Here is a 21,638-nt window from a genome sequence, read left to right as displayed (position 1 = left end):
TCCACTAGTTGCAAGTTATGGAAACTATTTAATGCTTATGGAAACTACAATAGAAGCAGCTTACATAATATTCATTTCAAGGGTTGGTGAGGATTTATCAAGTTTTCTTGCCTCGTTTTTTAGTAAATTGCCACAATTTACAAATAGTATTGTTAGAAAAGTAAGAACAGTGATAAAAATTTGCTACTGACAACCCAGAACCTTTAAAATATTCCGATATACACGCCAGCATAAATTAAAAACGTTGATGATTACGCAGTCAGAGCTCTTCTGTTTTTACTGCACAGAATAATTCACAGGGTGGCATTCGCCCAACGTGCCCTTCAGAACATAGTCCTCGACCGACTGGTTTACTTGGATCACGTTTGAAATGTTGGCAAGCTTCATGAGAACCTCGATATAATCTCCCGCGCAGCGTCCTTGACTGAACATAGTCTAGATATCGCGTTCGGAAGTACGGAAGGTGCTTGTTTTCTCTTTCCCTTTCTATATCGTTACCCGGTGATGTTGTGGGCAACGCCACAATGAGGCGATAAGGCCGAGATCAAGGTTAAAGCGGCTGCATTCGCATTACACACTACAAGGCCTCCGGTCGACATTAATGGGGTCATGTGAGCTCACGCAGTCGGCATCACCGCGGCACTATTTAAGGCCATGCCTGCTGTTACATCTTCCCGACTGACGTTGCATACAAGAGCATTTCAACCTCGTACTCTTCCCGGGCAGACACGCACGCAGCATATCATGGTTCGCTTCGTTGCTGTATTGCTACTCTTCGGCTTGGCCTTCGGACAACGTAAAGACGTCGCGTATGAAGACTGTGGTAAGCCGCACGAGCTAAATTGCCCCCCCCCTCCCCCGAGGCTTCCGTTATTCTTATTTTCTATCTCTCACGTTTCGTAAAGGATACATTGTTCATACAACGAAAGCAGGCATGCTAAAGTAAAACTAGAACGGTGGCACATAGTACGGCGCTTCCATCGGGCCGCATACAAACGCCACGAGTGTCGTGGTCGAGACAGCATTCTTTAGTAGCTTATAGTACCGCTTATGGGCAAACTGTATACAATGTGTTACACGATATGTGCTCTTTGCGACTTGTCGGAAAGCGTTCTAATGTTAGTCCCGTGGTAAGGCCGAGAATATTTGGGTGGCGTCTTTCTGTCGTCCGCTCAACGCCTGCTTGCTCTTGTGAAATCTGTTTCGGTCATTCGCCGCAGCCGTTCTTGTAGCCCCGTTTTCAAAATTCTTCTTATTGTAATGTTTCTCGCTTCGAATCACAAAGATGGAAATATCCGCTAATGTAGTGCAGAGGCACACTGTGTCCAGCGATAAATTTGAGAAATAAGCGAATGTTGGTACCGCATTCGAAGATTGTTTATGGCGATTATTATCTTAATGCTACATTCTTTATTTAATATTAGCAGAAAATTTGAGGGGCGAAATAATAACAATAGATATCGGTCCGGGCATTGGAAATGTGTTGACATGAGTGTTTCTCTGTGTAACCTTCCTTAGCCGTTTATTCCCCTAGCGATTTTTTTAAGTTTCCAGTGACATTACACAATTGATGCGAAGGGAATGGAAATAGGACGCCAAAATACTAGGTAGTGTAATGATATAATACCATTTCAGGCATAGCATAGAATTGAGTGATGCATTACAAGGCTAAATGAAGATCGCTGGGAGATGGAGACATAAAATAGGTTTGTGATGTGTAGAGACCTGCAATCGCGCAAAAGAAGTATGGCTAGGCGCACGTTTCGTGCGTACTGATGTGTGACTGCTTTCCTCGTTCACCCCCACAGTCATTTAAGTGCTCGCTGTCACTGTGATACTATTGATACTATGATACTATTGATATTGATACTATTGATACTATTGTCACTATGATACTATACTCTGTCACTGTGGCGTGATACTATTTCATTGGCAATGATCATATGGAAGTACATCTACTTCTGGCCGCTGCAACAAAAAAGCTCGCGGTCAATAGTACGAGAGTTAGGAGACAAGAATACCAATGATATTCCTAAGAGCGATCGTCGACGCTAGCAGCAGCCACAACATCACGTCAGATCTGAAGGCGACTATGTTTAGAGAGTACTGCAGCTTATGCGTTCAAAATTAAAGTCACTTGTAGTACGCGAGCTTGATATGAGCTTGGATTGACCAAGCGCGCGTGTCCATTTCTTGATTATGATGACGATGATTTATATGTAAAGGCACATACCCACCACAAAGGAAGGTTGGCCCAGAAGCGAGAGGTAGATATGTTTCAACGCCAACTAACGCTTTGAGATGATAGCCGCGTATGAGGATGCTTATAATTATTATGTATTGTTTCTTTTAAAAACATACATACACTAGACAGGAACGGGAAAGCGAGGAGCAGGTTGGCAACTGCCACCAGAAGGGGCATAGCACTGCCTACTCTTCTGAAATGAAGGGACAGAAACATATAAATGGAAAATAGGAAGAAAGGGAGGGGAGAGGAAAGAAAGAGCAAGAGAACAAATATCAAAGAATAACACAGAACACACACAGTACAGGTCACACCCAGTGGGGCCGGTAACTGCAGGTAACGCCACTAAAGAATGTCAAAAAATAATAAATAGTGTTTGAGGTCCCGTCACCCGAAAATATAAACAGGCTGTAAATGTGAAGCTGAGCTGTTTTCTTTTAGAAAAGTAGGAACAGCGCGATGCGCCTGATGGTGTTGAGAATGACAACCACTGAGATACAAACATTCGTCGAGTGTCGTGCACCGCAGGCCAAGGAGGTGATAGTCCCTCACTAGCCACGTGCTCTGCGCAATAAGAGTGGGGGACTGCAATATCAGGTGTTGAGGCGTCTCGCAGCCACAGCAAGACCTACACGATAATCTAGAAATCTTTCGAACATGTGCGACTGAGCCAATTGGAATATTCCCGAAACACGAATATGAGACTTACAATTCACGTCCTATGGAAAACACTCACAGAGGGGGATCGGCCTACATGCGTGTCCACGTGTTGATTATGGTGATGATGATTTCCGTACAATGGCACGTACCCACAGCGGGAGTTGGCCAAGAAGCGGACGGTGCTATGGCAAATGCCCACAGCGGGTGATCGGCAAAGAAACGGTCGCTGTATATTTAAAATAAATAAGAAATAATGAAGAAATAAAGGCATATATAACATTTCTCACACTGCGTGGCACGGGTACGCGAGAGCAAGTCCACACGCCAGTTTATTTTGCGACAAAGGCGCGGGAATAGCATAGGCAAATTTGTAGCATTTCATTATTGGCTTTACGAAAGCCTCGCTTCACATACATTCCAGCATGTGCGTTGGACTTGGATAATTTTATTTTAAGCTTTTTTTTATATTTATTCCTGGCTCTTCATGGATTGGAAGCTCGCGTAGAGGAACCCCTCTTCTATAGGCTGTGATGCAACGTATCTCTTTCGTATAAGAAAAGAAAACTGGACTGTCTTTCGACGTATAAGATTGCAGGCATAACTAGACGAATTCTTGCGTACCCATCTCACCTTGTAGAGAGAGAGAGAGAGAGAGACGGAAGAGAGCAAAAGCAGGAAAGTTAACCAGATGCACTCCCGGTTTGCTACGCAGCACTGGGGGGAAGAAGGGGACATAGGGTCGAAAAGAGAGAGAGGGAGAGAGTGCACTTGTTTCACGCACACTTGGAGTAGCGCAGTAGGTGTGTAAATGGTCGCAGAGAGTTGTCGACTGGAGGTTTTGCAGGAATGTTCTCGTCGCTTTCTTTGTCATCGACGCGCACGGCCATTGTTCAAGGACCTTCGTTTACGCCAGGATGCCTACTGAAGGCATACAAGCACTCGATGAAGGGTATACAGTGCTTGTAAGGCGTTTTCAGCTAACGGTGTCTGCAGCTTAGTAAAAAGCATTCGAAGAGCATCAGCCAGTGACTGCAGCATGACGATGACCGGTAGGTCTTGCTATGACAATTTCTCTGGATCTGATGGGCAATTCCACAGTGTCGCTGCATCTTGCAAATCAGAGAATGGATATGGCGCCCTGGTAGTGTAGACCAGAATTAGCTGCCGCGTTCTCCGCAGATTCCTCGTCCATGGCATGATTTTCTTTTGTATCTTTTTCCTTGGCATCCTCATCCATCAGGGGCGCAGCCAGGGGGGGGGGGGGGGTACTTATTAGCCACGGGGGTCAGGGCGTAGCCACAGGAGGGAGGGGGGGGGACCATGAAATTTTTTCGTGCTGTCCATGCACCACCGACCAAAACAACCCCTGGATCCGGATAACATTCTGGATTTTGTCTAGAATGTCTTTTTTTCACGCTCGAAAAGACATCTCAGCGCGTACATTGCGAACTCGGGCTGGATTTTGCGGCAACGCCCATGCACCGGGAGTGACATAACGCAAGGAGCCCCATCCGAGCACGAACTTTCAAGGGCGTTTTGATGGCGAGCGGGCTCGTCGCGGCATCGCGCGCAGGCCGCGGAATCTACGGAGCGCATGGATTTCAATTCCGAAACTTTGTGGGTATAAAGTTCTCATAAACTTCTGATGCGGAAGGTAGATAGACATTTACAAAGTCGTGCTTTAGGTTTTCAATGACGGAACTTTGTGGGTTTAATGTTGTTATGAACATTTGACGCCATAGTTGCATTGCCTTTTCTAAAGTTGTACATCGGTACATACAACGAGGCAAGCCGAATCAACACACTATCAGAGAAGTTGACAAAGCACGCAGCGATGTCCGATGAGAGGAAGCGTTGTGGTGCTTCATTTGTGCCATCATTTCACAGAAAAAAATATATCAACATTTTTTCCACCTGCGCCAAAGCCCCCATGTCAAGACACTAAAGCCAGCAAAGGTAACTACTTTCTTATTTATTTTTCTACTTTGACTTTTTTTTTTCGCGAGAACACATTGAGCCTCTCAATTTTCTTGTTCTCGCTACCCGCAGGCTGCCAGAGCCAGCCAGAGAGCATGCGTTTTTCTCGTGTTGCCTCGACTATCGCACGGCGCACTTCTGTGCGCGTTGGTTTTTCTCTAGGCGATTGGATTTTCACCTGGCAGAGTTTTGAACACCTTCTGGCTAGCAGACCAGAAAAAGAAACAGTTGCCTTTCGCCGCGATCACTGTGGGGACTCGACGTATTGCAACGCGTTCGCTTGAGCGCAACCTCTCCGGAAAGTCTTTTGTCTCGCCAGTGTAGGATACGGAGTAGTATGCGTATGGTTCCCTGTGTACCAAGCGTCTCACGTTTTCTTCGATATTCCTCCAGTAGCCAAATTAGGTGCCCAAGGTAGGCATCCGATTATGGCCAACATGCTTTCCGTTGCGGTTTTTTTTTTTCATTTTGGTTACCCCGCCTCGGAAAAGAAAGAAAGACATTGTTGCGGCGCAGCGAATTGTCGCATGGGGAAAGTTGGATTTTGTTACTTGTTATTTTGCGGAAAGTCATGGGCGACGGGACACTTCAGTTACCGGATATTCTTACTATATTATTCCGATAGCAATTATATGGACAGTCCAGGCGCGTTCCTGCTGTCGCCGTCGCCTTCATGTTCCGTATAATGTCCAAGGGTGATAACATCGTGACCTAGCGCCGGATGCTGTATGTGCGAGTGAAAGGGTGGGGGAGGTGGCATGGGGGACGAGATGATGGTGGCTCAGTCTTGTGTGCGTAAGGGAGAAAAGAGGGGAGGAAGCGTGCCGCCTTCCGTCGCGCGCGATACATCGGGAGGACTGGAGGGAGGAGGAGCGGGCCTTAGGACTCTGCGGTTTGTGAATTTGTGATTGCGCAACATGTTTATTTACCTTGTTTGACCTTGTAGATTTACCTTGTAGATTTATCGGAAACATATACGTATATTAAAATATCTTATTGCGAGGTTTTGTGTACACATGCAGTGAACCTTGTTTCCAGTGACACTTTCTTGCCCTTTATCAAGCTGTATCTTCGCATATGTATGTTCTATAGTATCTTCGCATTTCTAATGTATGAGTTCGAGCCAAATGAAGTGAGCCAACCAACGCCGCGCAATAATGGTTCAGTTCATGATCTGCGAAGCATGCGCATAGCACACAGGCATCTCTCATTTACAAAAGTGACACGCAGGTGTGAGGATAAAGGTGTTTTAATGCTCTTATACACTGGGTTGAACATGGTTGCATGACGTAATGAACACTCCAAAAGTTAAACAGCGTGGTGTCGTGAGGTTTTTGGCAGCTGATGGTGTTTCCCAGAAAGAAATTAGTCGCCGTATTGCTGCCGTGTACGTTGAACATTGTATTTCATTGGCCGCTGTGAAGCATGGGAGCAAATAATTCAAACAAGGACGTGAAAGTTGCAAATACGATCCAAGACCGGGACAAAGCCGCCGTGCAATTACCCCCAACACAATTGCAAAGGTTGATGAGCTTATTAGACAAGAACGGAGGAAAAGCATCGATTAACTGGCAGAGCGTGCGAACATCAGTCACGGTTCGGTTCACACCATAATTCATTAGCATATCGGTTATCGGCTCTTGTGTGCGCAATTGATGCCCAAGATTTTGAACCACCGCCAGAAGACGGACAAGTTGGCGCTGCCTTGACTCATCTGATCCGATATCACAATAAGGGTGACGACTTCTTGTCTGCAATTGTGGCCGGGAACGAATCATGGTGCCACTACTACGAGCCTGAAACACGACGGCAAAAAGCTTACAGTGGAAACATTCGAATTCACCACCCCCAAATAAAGCAAAGGCCGTCATTTCCGCCGGAAAGTTGTAGACTTTCCTGATAGGTCATTGCTGATAGAATTTGCTAAACCTGAAGAGGCTATCAATCGTTTCCGATATTGTGAAACGCCGGATCGGCTGCGGGTCGCAATCAAGAAGACACAACGCGGAAAATTAAGGAATGGGGTCATCTTGTTCCCCGACAATGCCCCTTCCACCGTCACTGATGTGGTTAATATAAAGCTGGCAAAGTTCAAGTGGGAAACGCTGCAACGTCCGCCATACAGCCCAGACCTGTCGCCTTGCGACTTTCTCATTTTGGGGCAATTGAAAAAACAGCTCCAGGGAACCATATTCCTGTCAGACGATGACGTGAAAGAGTCAGCTAGACACTTCTTGAAGCAGCAATTCAAGGAGTTTTATGAGACGGGAATCACGCAACTCGTTAGTCAGTGGCACAAATGTATAACTGCTCATGGAGACTACTTTTAAATAATGTACCCCGTTTGTCATATATTCGCATTGGCTCACTTCCATTTGACTCGCCCTCGTAGATTCTGCAGAACTCCTGCGTTTTATATGTGCTCTCCGTTGCGACTATAATTTCGGTGCAATCGCTTACAATACACGACCGGTGACAGCTGCTCCTCAGCAATTCTTTGGAACAAATGACGGCGTCATTGAGATTTTTCCCGGGCCGTTGTATATGTACAAAAATGTAAACAAAGTTCTTGAGTGACAAAGTTTAATTAAAACATTTGTCCTCAACTTGCTCATTTCATGGTCTTAAAATTTACATTTTTCATATCAGCGGCATGCACTGCCTTGCTGGTTTCGAACCGATATAGTTGTAAAGTTCGTGTGATATTTTCCTTACTTCGTTCCTTTTCCTTATTTTCCTTCCGTGAGAAATCGTGTTCCCTGGATAAACTCCCGGTGTTTCCCTCTCTTTTCCTTCTCCTGAGAAACTCAAAACAGAGTGGCACTTCAGTGTAATTACAGGTAACAGGTGCCTAATCAAGTTTTATTTTTTCCCTTCTCGTTTCAACTTCTACTGAGGGTGTTTGCTGTATTAGAACGACGTGACGGCGACCGGCATTCCATGCCATCGTGCCTACATTTATTGAAGAAGACGGAAATGCGAGCGGAGCTGCTGCCGTGGCGTCTAGCCACGAGGCGGCGATTAGAACATGTTGCTTAGGCGTGTAGCTACAGGAACTGCCCTCCCCCTCTCCCCCTCCCGCACAGGGGAGCAAACCCGTCTCCTTTTCCTTTTTCTCTCCTTTTGGTCGTGCTTTTGCCAGTTGTCAATAAGTGAGAAGGGTTACCGAGCAGTTGCACAGTGGCGCTGGAGTGTAGACTAATCTTGAGCACACCTTACGATTGCTATAACTTGCGATTGCTATAACTATGGAAAGGGCTCATTTCAGTGAAGCTTCTTCCCGCACTAATTGGCACAGAGCAGCTGAGTCGGTGTCTATTTTTTTCTAGCTAAAGCCCCTGGTTTTTTTTTCCCTTTCTCTCTATTTTTACATTAAGAGGCGATGATTATGACGGCTGACAATAATGAACGGCGAGGAAGATGACTTTAAAGATGGCGCCCCTCCTTCTTTAAGGAAGCAAAGCCCAAGTTACTTCAGTCCAAATGGAGCCGTGTGACTCCGATCCATGTGTCATCAAGCGTGGATCAAAAGTGAAGATACACTTTACCTTGGTTTCAGGTATGCCTCTTCACTCATACTTCTATAGTTGTGATCAAATGTTTGCTCTGCGATATAAAACTTGTGAAGCGTGCATGTTATATGTACAGACATAGTTTGTTAGGTTCAATGAAGTCCAGCAAGAATCTATTTTATGAACCACAGATACACAGATCGTAATCAGGTCGGCAGCTTGGGTGCAGTCTCACTTTCAACAACTAGTCCCGCCTTCATGAGCGCAGTCCGGGACAAATTCCACAAGATATGTGGTAAACCGGAAGTTCGCGCAACGCATAACTCATCTGTCAATAGGGTTACCAACTTATAATGTAAACAGTGCGCAAAGGATAACCTAGAAGTTCATGCTCTTCGTATTCGCAACACAGACGGAAGAAACCAACAATTGCAAGACGTTTTGTACGACCAAACCAGACGTGCAGTTGTGCAATCTGACTGCTTAAGGCGACGCAGATGCTTCTATAATTAATACGAAAGGGCATCTTTGCATTCCCGTGCTTATAACACATATCCTTATTTGCATCCATGTCTTATATAGTTCTTTGCACGTCTTCACTCATGGACTGCTACTAATCTTTCTCCCTCTCCACTTCTACCTTACGGCGCCTTCTGCAGACGAAGACAGTGACACCGCTATTCTCGACGCCACCATAAAGGTGTTCGGCTTCATGGTACCGATCCCCGGTCTGGCGAAAGACGTGTGCAACGGCGTCGTTCAGTGCCCCATCGTCAAGGGAAATACGTACACCGGAGTTTTGGAAACACATGTGCCCTGGTTTGCGCCTCCCGTGAGTTGACGACTCTATACATACATACATACATACATACATACATACACACATACATACATACATACATACATACATACATACATACATACATACATGCATGCATGCATGCATGCATGCATACATACATACATACATACATACATACATACATACATACATACATACATACATACATACATACATACATACATACATACATACATACATACATACATACATACATACATACATGCATGCATACATACATACATATGTGGGATCGGCTTGCCACCAAAATCATTCCTAGCCAAAAGAGGCACTGCTGTGATGGGAATACAGTGTTCGACCGAAACTTCAGGCACTTGAATTTTCTTTTTATTGCAGAGGCTCGAAACAACGCCGAGTCAGGATCTTACCTACCTACCGCTGAGTTTCTGTGATGACGCAAAATATGCTTACGAATGTAAACGAATGAAACTGTTGGCGCATCCATTCTTTGGTTATCATCGACGACGTAAACGATTCGCAGTCCTTTCTGATGATGTTGTGTAATTGGTGATTTGTTTGATATATTATGACCATTATTTTGATTATTATTTGATTTTCATGCCACCCTGGAATCACGAACTCTCATGGGCAAATTACCACACGCACAAAGTGGCAATCTCTCTGCTAACCACAATGTCGAATGATACCACGACACAGTACATCTTGTTTTAATCACTGCACTCGAGTAGGAACTCCGTAGCAACCCCCAGTATCTACTACGACCCTAGCTGCAATTTCATTGCAATGACTATCCATCAAGCGGCCACGCGAGAAGCGGAGGTGTCTGCTTCGGATCTGACCCTTTCGCTTTTGTTAATGGTTATTGGTTGGTACTGAACAGTTACGGGTTTCAAGTTATGTGATGTGCTTTCATTTGTTTTCAAGTACGCGTAACCCGTCTGCCCGAATTGTTAAACACTAAATTGCTGTGCATTGTTCGTCTTTCGTCTCGGCCTCCTCCTAGACCATGTCTTCAGGAAGAAATAAAGAAAAGCAGAAAGAAAAGAATAATATATCAAAAGTTACATACTCCCTTGAGTCACCCGGGCATATCAATTCTGGGATATTGGCCAAGAATGTACGCGTATGAAGCCCCGGCTTCTTTCAGCCACTTTCTGACGTCAGCCATCGACGAGTACGCGAACTCGGCGTAGGAATTCTCTCGCGGCTTTTTCTGCCTCCCGAACGTTTGGGAAACGCCCCTGCCGATAGCCAGTATTATAGCCAGTAAATAAATAAATAAATAAATAAATAAATAAATAAATAAATAAATAAGTAAATAAATAAATAAATACACCACCAACAATTGGTGGCAGCGGTGTTGCTTCAATGCAGGTTCATTCTGTAAAGATTCACGTCTGCAGTGCACCGCCTCACCGAGCTTATTAGTCAGTTTACCACGTAAACAGCAATAAAGCCTCACGGCAGAAGGCCAGAAGAAGGCCTATGATTTGCTTTCGCTTTGGGACTTTATGGGAGCATGTCCTGACGAAACTGTTTGCACAAGGTCTTAGCACTGCCATCTTTCAAGCAGCGTCAAGCAGTGCGTGCGTGTGTGTGTGTGTGTGTGTGTGTGTGTGTGTGTGTGTGTGTGTGTGTGTGTGTGTGTGTGTGTGTGTGTGTGTGTGTGTGTGTGCGTGTGCGCGTGTGCGCGTGCGCGTGTGCGCGTGTGCGCGCGCGCGCGCGCGCGCGCGTGTGTGTGTGTGTGTGTGTGTGTGTGTGTGTGTGTGTGTGTGTGTGTGTGTGTGTGTGTGTGTGTGTGTGTGTGTGTGTGTGTGTGTGTGTGTGTGTGTGTGTGTGTGTGTGTGTGTGTGTGTGTGTGTGTGTGTGTGTGTGTGGACGTTTCTTTCTTTGTTCGAAAAAATTGATTTAGGATCGCATGGGGCACATGCTGTTATATGGCCCGCTCAGGCGTATTGCCTGCTGACACCGACGTTACTTGCGCGAGAGATAGCATTATCCAAATGGCTAATTAAAAAATGATTCCCTATTTAAGTGATTCCATGTTGTAGCCTAACAGAAATAAAACCATGGCTGCTTAATGGAAATATTAAGTTTGTAGCTCCACGTCCGCGACACATCTATCTCTAAAATTTGCTTTAAGAAACTACACTTCTGTTACAGCAAAGATAATCGACAACTGGTTAGGTCACACTTTTTGGGTAGTTCGAAGATCCAAATAATCTGTCCAAAGAAAATCGCTGCATTATTTTCATCTTGCCGAAATCCTCAATCGACGCTCTCTAGAATTCATAGCTTACTAGAGGTACAAGTCGACGGCGTTCCTTTGACGACATTAATTGATACTTGAGCCCAGGGTTACATTACGAGCGCCAAGTCCCTGTCGTCGACTCCAGAAAATCCTGACGCATGCTACCACACGAGCAGTACGCTTTGCCGACGGCGGCACTGTTGCGGTCACTGGGATGTGTACTGCCTACGTAAGCGTCGCCGGCCGCCACGTTCCAGACCTCTTTACCACGCTATGTGCTCATCTGGTTGACCTGTCTGCCTACCTTTCCTGTCCTTGCTCTCTCTCTCTCTCTCTGGCCAATCGTCCCCATGACCTGACTCTTGCACTAGACGTTATGACGCACTCCGCTCTGATCGAAAGTCCGCCCCTACCCTCTGCCTGGACCTTCTCCTCCTGCCGGATATTCGTGCCGAACTCACGAACAGCCTCAGTACCACCGCATTCATCCGTCTGCCTACTAAAGCCCTAACATGCGTCGGTTTATTCCCACCATCATCCATGCCCGATTAGTATAACATCGTCACGCCTATTTGCGATGTCCTTCTGACGCGGATTCATTGTGCTGCACTCTTTGGTAACCTTTGCCCCCAGCCCTGCTGTCCCTGTTGTCAATTTCGCAGAGAGAGAGAGAGGCCTACCACAACGCATATCGCTGGTGACGTTACGCACCCTCATTAACAGCCTCGAATTTCCTCCTTCCGACACCTTCTTTCGCTTGTTTGTCCTTAAGGATGGTGTACCCTACCACAACAAATTTCGCCCTGATGGTCCTGCCCGCGTCACCTCCGTTCCCAAACACCACCACTCGACCGTTTACCACATATTTCACGACGTACCAACTTCCGCTGAAACCTCGGCCTCTCTAGAACTTACGACCTGATCCGTCAACTCTTTACTTGGCGAGACCTTGCTCGCTCGGTACAAAGATACGTTGCGGCTTGTGGGAAATGCCAACGCCTCAAAACATCGGCTAAAATTTCATGGTATCTTTAAACGCTCGACATCCCGTTGGAGTCATTATTTTGCGTTGGCTTGGACTTATTAGGCCCTTTTTCTGCGCCCACCTCTGGCGACAAGGGGGTAGCTGCGGCTATAGATTACGCCACGAGCTACACGCAACCAGAGTGCTATCGACAAGGTGCGCCAAGGGTGATCCCGATTTTCTACTTCACGACATTATTTTGTAACACGGAGCCCCACTCCAACTGCTGACTGACTGTGACAGTAAATTCTTCTCAAAAGTCATTGCCGACATCCTACACTCATGTTCAACGCGCCATCAGCTCACATCTTACAATCCACAAACAAGTGATCTCAAGGAGCGTCTTAATCTTACCCTTACAGACATAGTTTCTAAGTACGTCTCGTCCAACCACGGTGATTGCGATCTTGTTCTACTTTGTGTCACATTTGCATACAAATATTCGCGCCATGACACAAATGCTTATTCCCCGTTTTTTTTCTGATGTTCGGCCAAGAGCCCACATTACCACTGGACACGTTTCTTTCAACCGTTGTAGCACTGGCCAGCCAATATGCTCAAGACGCCATTAACCAGGCGACGCAAGCTCTGGCGATTTCCCGCACTTGCCTCTTTACCTCTTAACAAAACCAACGTCGTTTGTATGATCGATGGCACAAAGGCGCGAGCTTTAAGCACGTCGTTTGATGGTGTTACTCTGGTTCTCATCCCGTCACAATGGACTCTGAGACAAGCTTCTCTCTCGGAACACAGGCCCATACCGCGTACTTCGTGCTGTGAGTCCCGTTGCACATGAGATCGTCTCCAGCGATCCCATTTCCTCATCTGCAGCCCAATTCAGTAATATTGTGCATGTCGCACACCTCAAACCTTATCGCTCTGTCATTGCTACAGATCTTAAGACGCGCCGGAACAGCTTTTCTGTCACCGAGAATTTTAGTGCGTCCAGTATACCGACAAGCGCAGGCGGTTTGCCGGATGAGCGAGGGCGTAAACGTGAGCGGGCCAGATTGGTGGCGCCAGCTGTTGGTGCAAAGCTCAACCACCTAAACACAGAGCCAATTACTATATTCTTCTGAGCTGGAGTGTAAGTTCTCAAAAGCGGCGTAATCGTGAACACAATTACGCCGCTGCCGAAAATTTGTACCAGCAGCCAAGCAGAATAAAGTAGGTTGCTGCAATTTTAGCTCTGTGTTTGTTTGGTTGAGCTCTATGCCGCCAGGCGGCTGCACCACTCCGGCCGCTCACGTTTACGCCCCCGACCATCCGGTAATCCGCCCAAACCGCCCCCGTTTGCCGGAATAGCGGACACGCTAAACGTCTCTAATGTTACGAGCGTTCGCCTCTTAAATAATGAGCAGGGTCGCCCTATCATGAACTTGGAACGAGCTGCCCGCTACTTACCTCTAAAAAGCGATAACTATAATAATTTTTTCACTGCCCGATTAACGGCCGATCCCCCATAGTGGGCTGCTCCATTTCACTGCAGAGCCATGACTACTACTTTGGTTATCGCTGCTATTGCTTTTGCAAATGTATTCTGTAAATACATAATCCTACAGCAATATTGCTTCATTAGCCAAACAATAAACCCAAAAGAGTATAGTTTTCTAATACCCGATTCTTTAACGCGTGTCTTGTGTGCGATTTTGTTGGATATATCACACAGAATATTTCATATGAAATCTTACGTCCTTTTGAAATATTATTTCGTCTTTGCATGCTGACCAATTGCGACTTCATGTAACCCCTGTTCATGTATATTTGTATTTGTTTTCTACGCTTCAGACGTCAAGCTAATTTTTTTAACTTTTTGTCTCTCTAGTGGACTGGAACAAATAAAACTTTTCATTCACGTAGCTACAACGCAAACGCACTTTGGAACACATTTAGGGACAGTTTTCTCAAAAACGGTGCTGGGCTAAAAGTCTTTGCTACAAAGTCTACACAGTTGCTCTGCATCCCTTTCGCAATTGCAATATGTGCCATGAATGAATCGATGCATTTTTGTGTTAATAAAGAAAGTGGTTGCCTAACACACGTTCGAGTAGAATAATTTATTACATAATTTAACTGGCAAATCGGAAAAATGAAGACACTTTTAAATGGTGAGAGCGCAAAACTAAACAAGAAATTTATATCTATCGCGGTTCTCGAAGGGGCAAACGAGCACAGGTCCTCGGGCACCACTCGAAATCCTGGGCGCCGTTCCAGAAAGACAGTCAGGGTGCCGTATACCTCGATTATTAGTGGTCGAATAACTCAACGCTTCCAAGGGGTCGTGTTCCTGGGACGGGCCCTTTTCCTGCAGCACTTCTCGCAGCTGCCTCACGAAATCCACTATGGACACACTTGCCTCGCATTCTGACCCGTTCCAAGGTTCGGTGCTGCGAGATGATGATTGAGCTTTGCCCTTGACGATCGGCGTGTCTCTGAAGTGGTCAGCATGTAATCGTTTGAGCAGTGCTGGGAAGCAGCTGCTTCTGTCACGTTTCCAGGAACATCAGGTTTCAGCTGCATCTTGAGAAGGGCCAAGAGTTCCGAAAGGTTTACCTTGATGTTCGACGGCAAGCTGGTGGGGCCGCCGCTTGTCGAGCCGAACGACAGCTTGGGCTTCAAATTCGTTCTCCTGTAGCTCTTTCGAGCAGCGAAGGTTGACATGCCTTGAATCTGACCAGGCTCAGAAGGAACAGACGAAGCTTTGGGAGCGCTGGTTCTGGCAGCCAGGTTCCGATGGCAGACGTGGAACGAATTTATCGCGAGCGAAACGCGCAGCTCGTGCACGGACCGCGCATGCAAACATCCACGCAGCCAGCAAGTCACGTGGTGTCAAGCAAACGCCGCAAGGATCTCGCGTCTCTTTAAAGATGAGGTAAATTACTTGTTTTCGTGTGTTAATTGACGGCATGTTTCTTGCTGGGTGGTTCCGAGTCCGTAGACGCCTGCCTTAAGTTGAAGTCATGGTTGTAGCAAAAGTACTTATTGATTACATTGTCACGAGTAAAGTGGTCGCAAGCGATGCAACAGAGTGAGGACCGTCTCCGCAAGGTAGAAAGAGGAAAACGAAGATGCAGCACCACTTGCTGTGCTCAAGTAACAAATAGAAAAAACTGTAAGAATGAACAGAAAGAATTGTGCAGATCCCATGCACTGTGGGAATCGGTGTTATGCGGAAGTATTTGGCAGGCAGCTGGCTATTGTTACGAGCTTGTACCTGTTGTTACGGGGGCGGGGTTTCGGCGGCCTTCAAAAGCGTCTGCTTGGAGCTCGGACCAGATTGACTGTCGAAGAAGGTCCGGCAGGGAAGACGAGATGATGCAAAAGCAAATAACAGAAGTTTAATACATCGTTACGAGTGAGCGGTGCGCTCACCGCAAGGGCAGGAAAGATGTGTTCGTGGCCTCTTGCTGGCCTTCTTATAACCTCCCCCATACGGACAACCTCATTCTCTCTTGTTCCCTGGTAGGGAGCCTTGTCAGCACACTGGTCAGCTCACAGAGAGGAATACGGAGAAAAACTAGTCCTTGGCGTAGAGGGTGCGAACACACAAAGGAGAGCAGTGCATAATCCCATCGCATACACCCGATGGACCAGTGTTTTCATGTTGACGAGCATAACGATTGGGCACGTAATGCCTCAGGCGCTTGGCATCCGTTCTATTAATCGCCGCTAACAGTGAACCGTAACATTATGCAGTGTTTTTCAGGGTTCCGCAAAGCGTCACGAATTTGACCAGTGCGTTTTTGTTAAATTCAATATTAGTGCATGCGATGTGAGTACAGTGTACTAAAATTAACGCGAGTGTCTGTGTGTGACCACAATAGCAAGAGGACGACGACGACAAAAACGATGACTGTATTATTTCTACAAACAATCGAATTGATGTACACTGGCAGCACGGAGGTGCGAGATGGGTAAGAAACGCAGAAGCCAAATGCTCACTGATGGCAGCACGTGGCTTCACTCAGAGGACACAAACGGGTGACTTGACGGTGAACCGTCACCCGCTGTGGTTACTTAGTTGCATTGGTGTGGCGCTGCTAAGCACGAGGTAGCGAGATCAAGTCCCGGCTGCGGCGGCAGCATTTCGATTGGGGCAAAATGCAAACACGCCCATATACCGTGCATTGTGTGCACGTTAAGCAATCCCAGTTGGTCGAAATATATTTCGGAGTCCTCCACTACGGCGTACCGTATAATCAGATCGTGGTTTTGGCACGTAAAACCCGAGAATTTAATTTTAAGTTGACGGTTGGTACGGCAGAACAACCTGAAGAATGTGTCCTTTTATAGCCATTCGAGAGAGTGGCGTGGTGCACCTGCTCGCCTTGGCCGAGCCGTGGTTACGCTGCCGTTGTGGAATTCGATGCAGCGTTGTCGTACTCGGGCACTATGTGCACCAGCAAGGAACAGGCCTCGATGTTTGATTAAGTGGCCTGATAACGATGAGAAGGGCCGTGAAAATCTGGTACGAGCTTTGGAGGAACGCAAATTAGCAGAGGTATATACGAAGTAAGAATAGTAGTTTTATCGGCTGCATAAACTAGCAAACCTTCGCTTACTAGCTAAACTAACAAGCATGATGTCAGCGCGCACACGCAAATATGAGCGCATCGCGCTCGATGATTGGGGACACTCGCTGTCAAAATGATGGCGTGAGGAAGTGCGGCAGCTTCAGCGAGCGAAGCGGCATTCGTGCTGTCTATCGCGTCAACGCAAACTGAGTGCCAGGAACACGGCACGCACGAGGGTATGAGCCGTCGGCGCACCTAGACTGATTAAACTCTGCCCCCAACGCAGATCGCTTTCAAAATAGGGCGCTCGTGGCCGAGCAATACGTGGTTGCTCCGGAGTATAATGCCGCCGCCCTCTTTCTTCCTCCCGGTGGCTTGTGCGCGACGGAAGACGGCGCGTTTCCTCATCGCTTTCCTCCCTGGAGCGCGACAGATTCCGCCGTGATGGTCGGCTCCTCTAGCACGCTTTCACTCGCACTTACAACATAGGGCGCGCGTCGACGGTTTTATCGCCGTTGGATTTATATGGAACATCATGGCGTCGGCGACGGCAGAAATGCGCCTGGAATGTCCATACAGTTGTCATCGCAATAAAACATAATTCGGTTACGCGTAAACTCAAACACAAAGCGTTCCAGCTGCCGTTTGTTTTTCTGTGAGCAAAACCGCACACGCCGACACTAAAAAACTCGGCTGCGGCTTAGCTCAACTAACCTTGGATATGCCAAGTGAAAGCTTAGTTTAGCGTTGTTAAGCATTGTTTTCACTTGGTTAAACTTTGATTTAGCTGTAATTATTATACTCAGGCATAGTCATCGTTAAGCAAGGTATGACGGCTGTGCCTTGGTCGGTGAATAGACATGACTGTGATTAGGCTTGGCAGACACGTACAGTTCGACGGTGCACCACCTGTTGTGCCACAGGGAAAGCGCATGTGCTAGACATGTAAAGAGACGCCGCGAACTTGCGCAGCGTCAAAGCACAAATGGACAGGGCGCCAACGCGGTCGCTACATTGATCTCGGACGGTGCGACGCCTGTTGCATTCCGCACCCTCTTCATTGAAGCAGTTCGGCGGGTGATATCCCAGGAGAGGTCAGACGCCACTTGGCGACCACGGCTCAAAGCCTTCCGCCTCCACGCAACGTTCAGAGAAGACGGCCCGGCCTCGCTCTCACCCATGGCCAAGCCCGCACTGACTAGGCGAGCGCGGCGCTCCTCTTTGCCAGGCGCGCGGGGGCCACGTGGTCAGGCGGTGAAGCTCGGCGCGGCGAGTCACTAGATGCGTTGCCAAGGCTACGGTGCAGCTGCGGTCAAATGAAGGTCAAATTGCTGGCGACGGCGAAACTCTGCTCGACGCGGCTAGTAAAGTTTCCGATTTTAAATCTCGTCCAACTAGACGCCAATGGCTTCGCTGTAAATAGTATCAGTGGGGTTCTGCGAGTACATGGAGAATGAGTATCGTAAAGACATACTGCCTCTCTTTCCCAGCACACAAGCAAAGACCCAAGTTTCCCTAGCACAAAATCCCGAAGCATGCTTGAAAAGACGGAATAAAATACCTTTCTCTCTGAGACGTTCAGCGCGATAGGCGCGTCGATGCTGACGTTGGGTTTAGGGAAGCGTTCATCCCCTATCATTGCATGTGCGACTATGCGGTGCGTTTCTAAGAAGTCAAGCACGTCGCGTCTTATTTTTCACACATTTTAATGGTGAATAAATGTTCCGCTTTCTCTGCACTGATCCATCGCGGTCAATGAAGGACCAGTTTGTCACTGAATTATTCAGCGCAAACTATCGATCACAGAGATACCAACAAAAGGTTGGCTCATGTTCTTCAAAGTGAGATGTGAAATGAAAGTTTGCAAGGATGAAAGTTTCAGTGTACATCTAGCGGCATGCTGTAGAGCAGGATGATGCATGTGCACAGTGCCTGGTGTAAAGTGTAAGCTGATAATCCGTTATTCAGATCTGCCCGGATTTCTTTTTTTTTTTAAGTGAAGGTCTCTTTGGCTCACGCTTGTTGTTGTTTCTTTCTTCGCAGATCAAAAGCCAAGTCCAGCTCAAGCTTGTGGGTGACAGAGGAGTCAGTATTTGCACCAAGAGCAATGTGGTCGTCGTATGAAAATTCAGGCCAAACATTTCGCCTGAAGCGTCACGTTGGACCCGCTACCACAGCAGGGGACGATACACGTTCGCGCTGGTGTTCCCTACAACCACTGAACATTTTCGTTTTAATAAACGTATTTACAAACAGGTCATACAACTCCACTTGGACGTCTTTTATTCCAAAGCTTCAAAGGACAGCTATCCTTAGTTTGACTACTATTTGCCCGACGCGATGAAAAGGCGATTCGGCGTGTTTACTGGGCAATCTTTTCGGTGCAACTGAAAAAAGATACAAGTTCATATTCGTGACGCATGGCACAATAAATTGCTGAGACGCATACGAAGGTTCCACAATATGCAACTGAATCGAGGTCTTCCAATCACGCTGATTTCGAAATTGGTGATCCAGTATGCAGTAACGGGAGCTTAGCGACAACAACGTAAAAACAAGAATGCGTCAACTTTTTGAAATGCTTATTAGTGACCATTAGGTAGAAAACCTCAGGCGAAGTGTGAAGGGTTTCAGAGCGACGATCGCGGCTCAGTCTCGTACGCGCGAATGCCATTAAAGCGGGGATGAAGCGTGCCGTCTTCCCGTCGTGCGCTAAGCACCCAACGTTGCGAGGCGCCGAGCGGCATTCTATACTCCGGCTGCAACTTCGCATGTGGAGGCTGCGCACGGTCGCCCGGCCGTATCTTCAAAGCTATCGGCGTTGGGGGCAGACTGGGTGTGTTGGCGGCTCGTAGCGTTGCGTGTACTGTGTGTTCTCGGCGCCCACTTTTCGTTGAAGCATGAATGTCACTTCACTCCCTACTGCTGCCCCGTTTCCTCACGCGAGCGTTTTGACAGCGAGTTCTCGCAGTCATCGAATCAGATGTGTTCCTGTTTTCTTGTTTGCGCGCGACACTACGCTAGTTAATTTAGTTAGTGGGCCTATGTTTACAAGTTTATACGGCCGATAAAGATACTATCCTTACTTCGTATAGCTGTCCACTAATTGGCTCTCTCGATAGTGTTTTCAACAGAAGGAAGACGTAGTTCCTCTCCTGTGGAACATATCTCGCCCGTCTCTGTGCTTTTCTGGACTTCTCACTGCACTTGTGGGGTCTACCGCCCCCTACATCGCGGTGATGTATGTACAACATCCCGAGGCCCCTCCCGGTTCCGGTTCACCCGCGGACATAACTTCGTGGAGGGGAGGAAATACATCGAATGATTGCGAGCACATAGAGCTGTACTCCTCATCAGGTGACGAGTCCTCGGAAGACAGCTTTCGGCCTCTCCTGTACCGCAAGCCCAAACGAAGAATTATGAACGCATTGTCGGCGTCAAGTTCGACCATCGTGAAAACTGTGCCTCAACAATGTCCTCACTCCTCCTGTTTGTGCCACAGAACGCTACTGACAACCTACGCGTCCTCAAGAGGCAAGCACTCTCCGTGTATCTAGAAAATCCCATGCCGAATGAGATCATAGGATGTCAGGATAAACACTATAGGAGACGCATCCTGGAAATCGGTGTGATGAACTCGAGCGCACTGAACACACTAAAACATGTAACGCAGCTGGGTAACATAAATGTCCGCTCCATCATGCCAGCGAATGGTGCCACTATAACAGGTGTCATATATGACATTGACAATAGAATGCCTAACGCAGACCTCCCCGTTTTTTATAAAACCAGCAAGTGAACACAACGTCATTGTGCACGTTGGTCGCGTCGGTAACACGCTGTGTGATAATAACGTTGAAAGGTGACTGCCTTCCATCCTATATATACGTGAAGGTTGGCCACTTTCGCCACCAGGTTCGACCATTTATTCCAAGACCAATGCAATGCTTCAATTGTCAGAAGATAGGCCATGTGAAGGGTGTTTGCAGAAGTTCCGCCGTTGTTAGGGTTGGCGTCTGACACCACGTGGCGAAAGCAATTTCATCCAACCATCTTCGTCGAAATGTGGCGTGACTTCTCCTGCGATGGTTGGCGTCCCGCACCTCGTGCACAAAGAACTTTCTCTCACCCGACCTTTTTCCACCAGGTGTCGTCGAAATGAAACGCGACTTCCTAATCGCCATGACCGTTTCGAGTGTCTGCCTGTCTGCCGGAAGCCCCGCAGTGTACAGCCTCTTTTGCGTGTGTGTGTGTGTGTGTGTGTGTGCGTGCGTGCGTGCGTGCGTGCGTGCGTGCGTGCGTGCGTGTGTGTGTGTGTGTGTGTGTGTGTGTGCGTGCGTGCGTGCGTGCGTGCGTGTGTGTGTGTGTGTGTGTGTGTGTGTGTGTGTGTGTGTGTGTGCGCGTGCGCGCGTGCGTGCGTGCGTGCGTGCGTGCGCGCGTGCGTGCGTGCGAGTTTAGAGAGGCCCTTTCCTCGAATTGGACCTAGAAGAGAACTTACTTCCACGAACCCGCAAAGCGCAGAAGGGGCGGACAGGCGTCTACAATCCGGGAGGCGGGACGACTTCTTCCTTTCAGCAGGCTCGGTATAACCAGAGGAGGAGGGGCCCTCTTTCTGTGCCTGTCACGTGACAT

At 47.5% G+C, this 21,638-nt stretch overlaps 1 protein-coding gene across 1 annotated transcript; it reads left to right on the top strand.

Moving 5' to 3' along the window:
* Nucleotides 1–595: 595 nt before the first annotated feature.
* LOC129380053 (mite group 2 allergen-like Ixo r 2) lies at nt 596–19,276 on the top strand. The gene is made up of 4 exons (XM_050193694.3): nt 596–823; nt 8,337–8,441; nt 9,054–9,226; nt 19,050–19,276. The coding sequence occupies exons 1-4, from the start codon at nt 655–657 to the stop codon at nt 19,128–19,130; spliced, it is 528 nt and encodes a 175-aa protein (XP_050049651.1). The 5' UTR covers nt 596–654; the 3' UTR covers nt 19,131–19,276.
* Nucleotides 19,277–21,638: the final 2,362 nt, after the last annotated feature.

This window comes from Dermacentor andersoni, chromosome 3, assembly GCF_023375885.2.
Source record: "Dermacentor andersoni chromosome 3, qqDerAnde1_hic_scaffold, whole genome shotgun sequence".
Taxonomy (NCBI): domain Eukaryota; kingdom Metazoa; phylum Arthropoda; class Arachnida; order Ixodida; family Ixodidae; genus Dermacentor; species Dermacentor andersoni.
The sequence above is the reverse complement of the archived record's forward strand: the minus strand, read 5'-3'. Positions and strand labels throughout refer to the sequence as shown.

What these genes read in the sequence shown, in the direction of transcription:
- LOC129380053 (XM_050193694.3), top strand. Translation starts at nt 655, where the DNA reads ATGCCTGCTGTTACATCTTCCCGACTGACGTTGCATACAAGAGCATTT. An exon ending in CGTCGCGTATGAAGACTGTG is followed by an intron (nt 824 to 8,336) that starts GTAAGCCGCACG and finishes TCCTTCTTTAAG; the next exon opens with GAAGCAAAGCCCAAGTTACT. An exon ending in ACACTTTACCTTGGTTTCAG is followed by an intron (nt 8,442 to 9,053) that starts GTATGCCTCTTC and finishes CGCCTTCTGCAG; the next exon opens with ACGAAGACAGTGACACCGCT.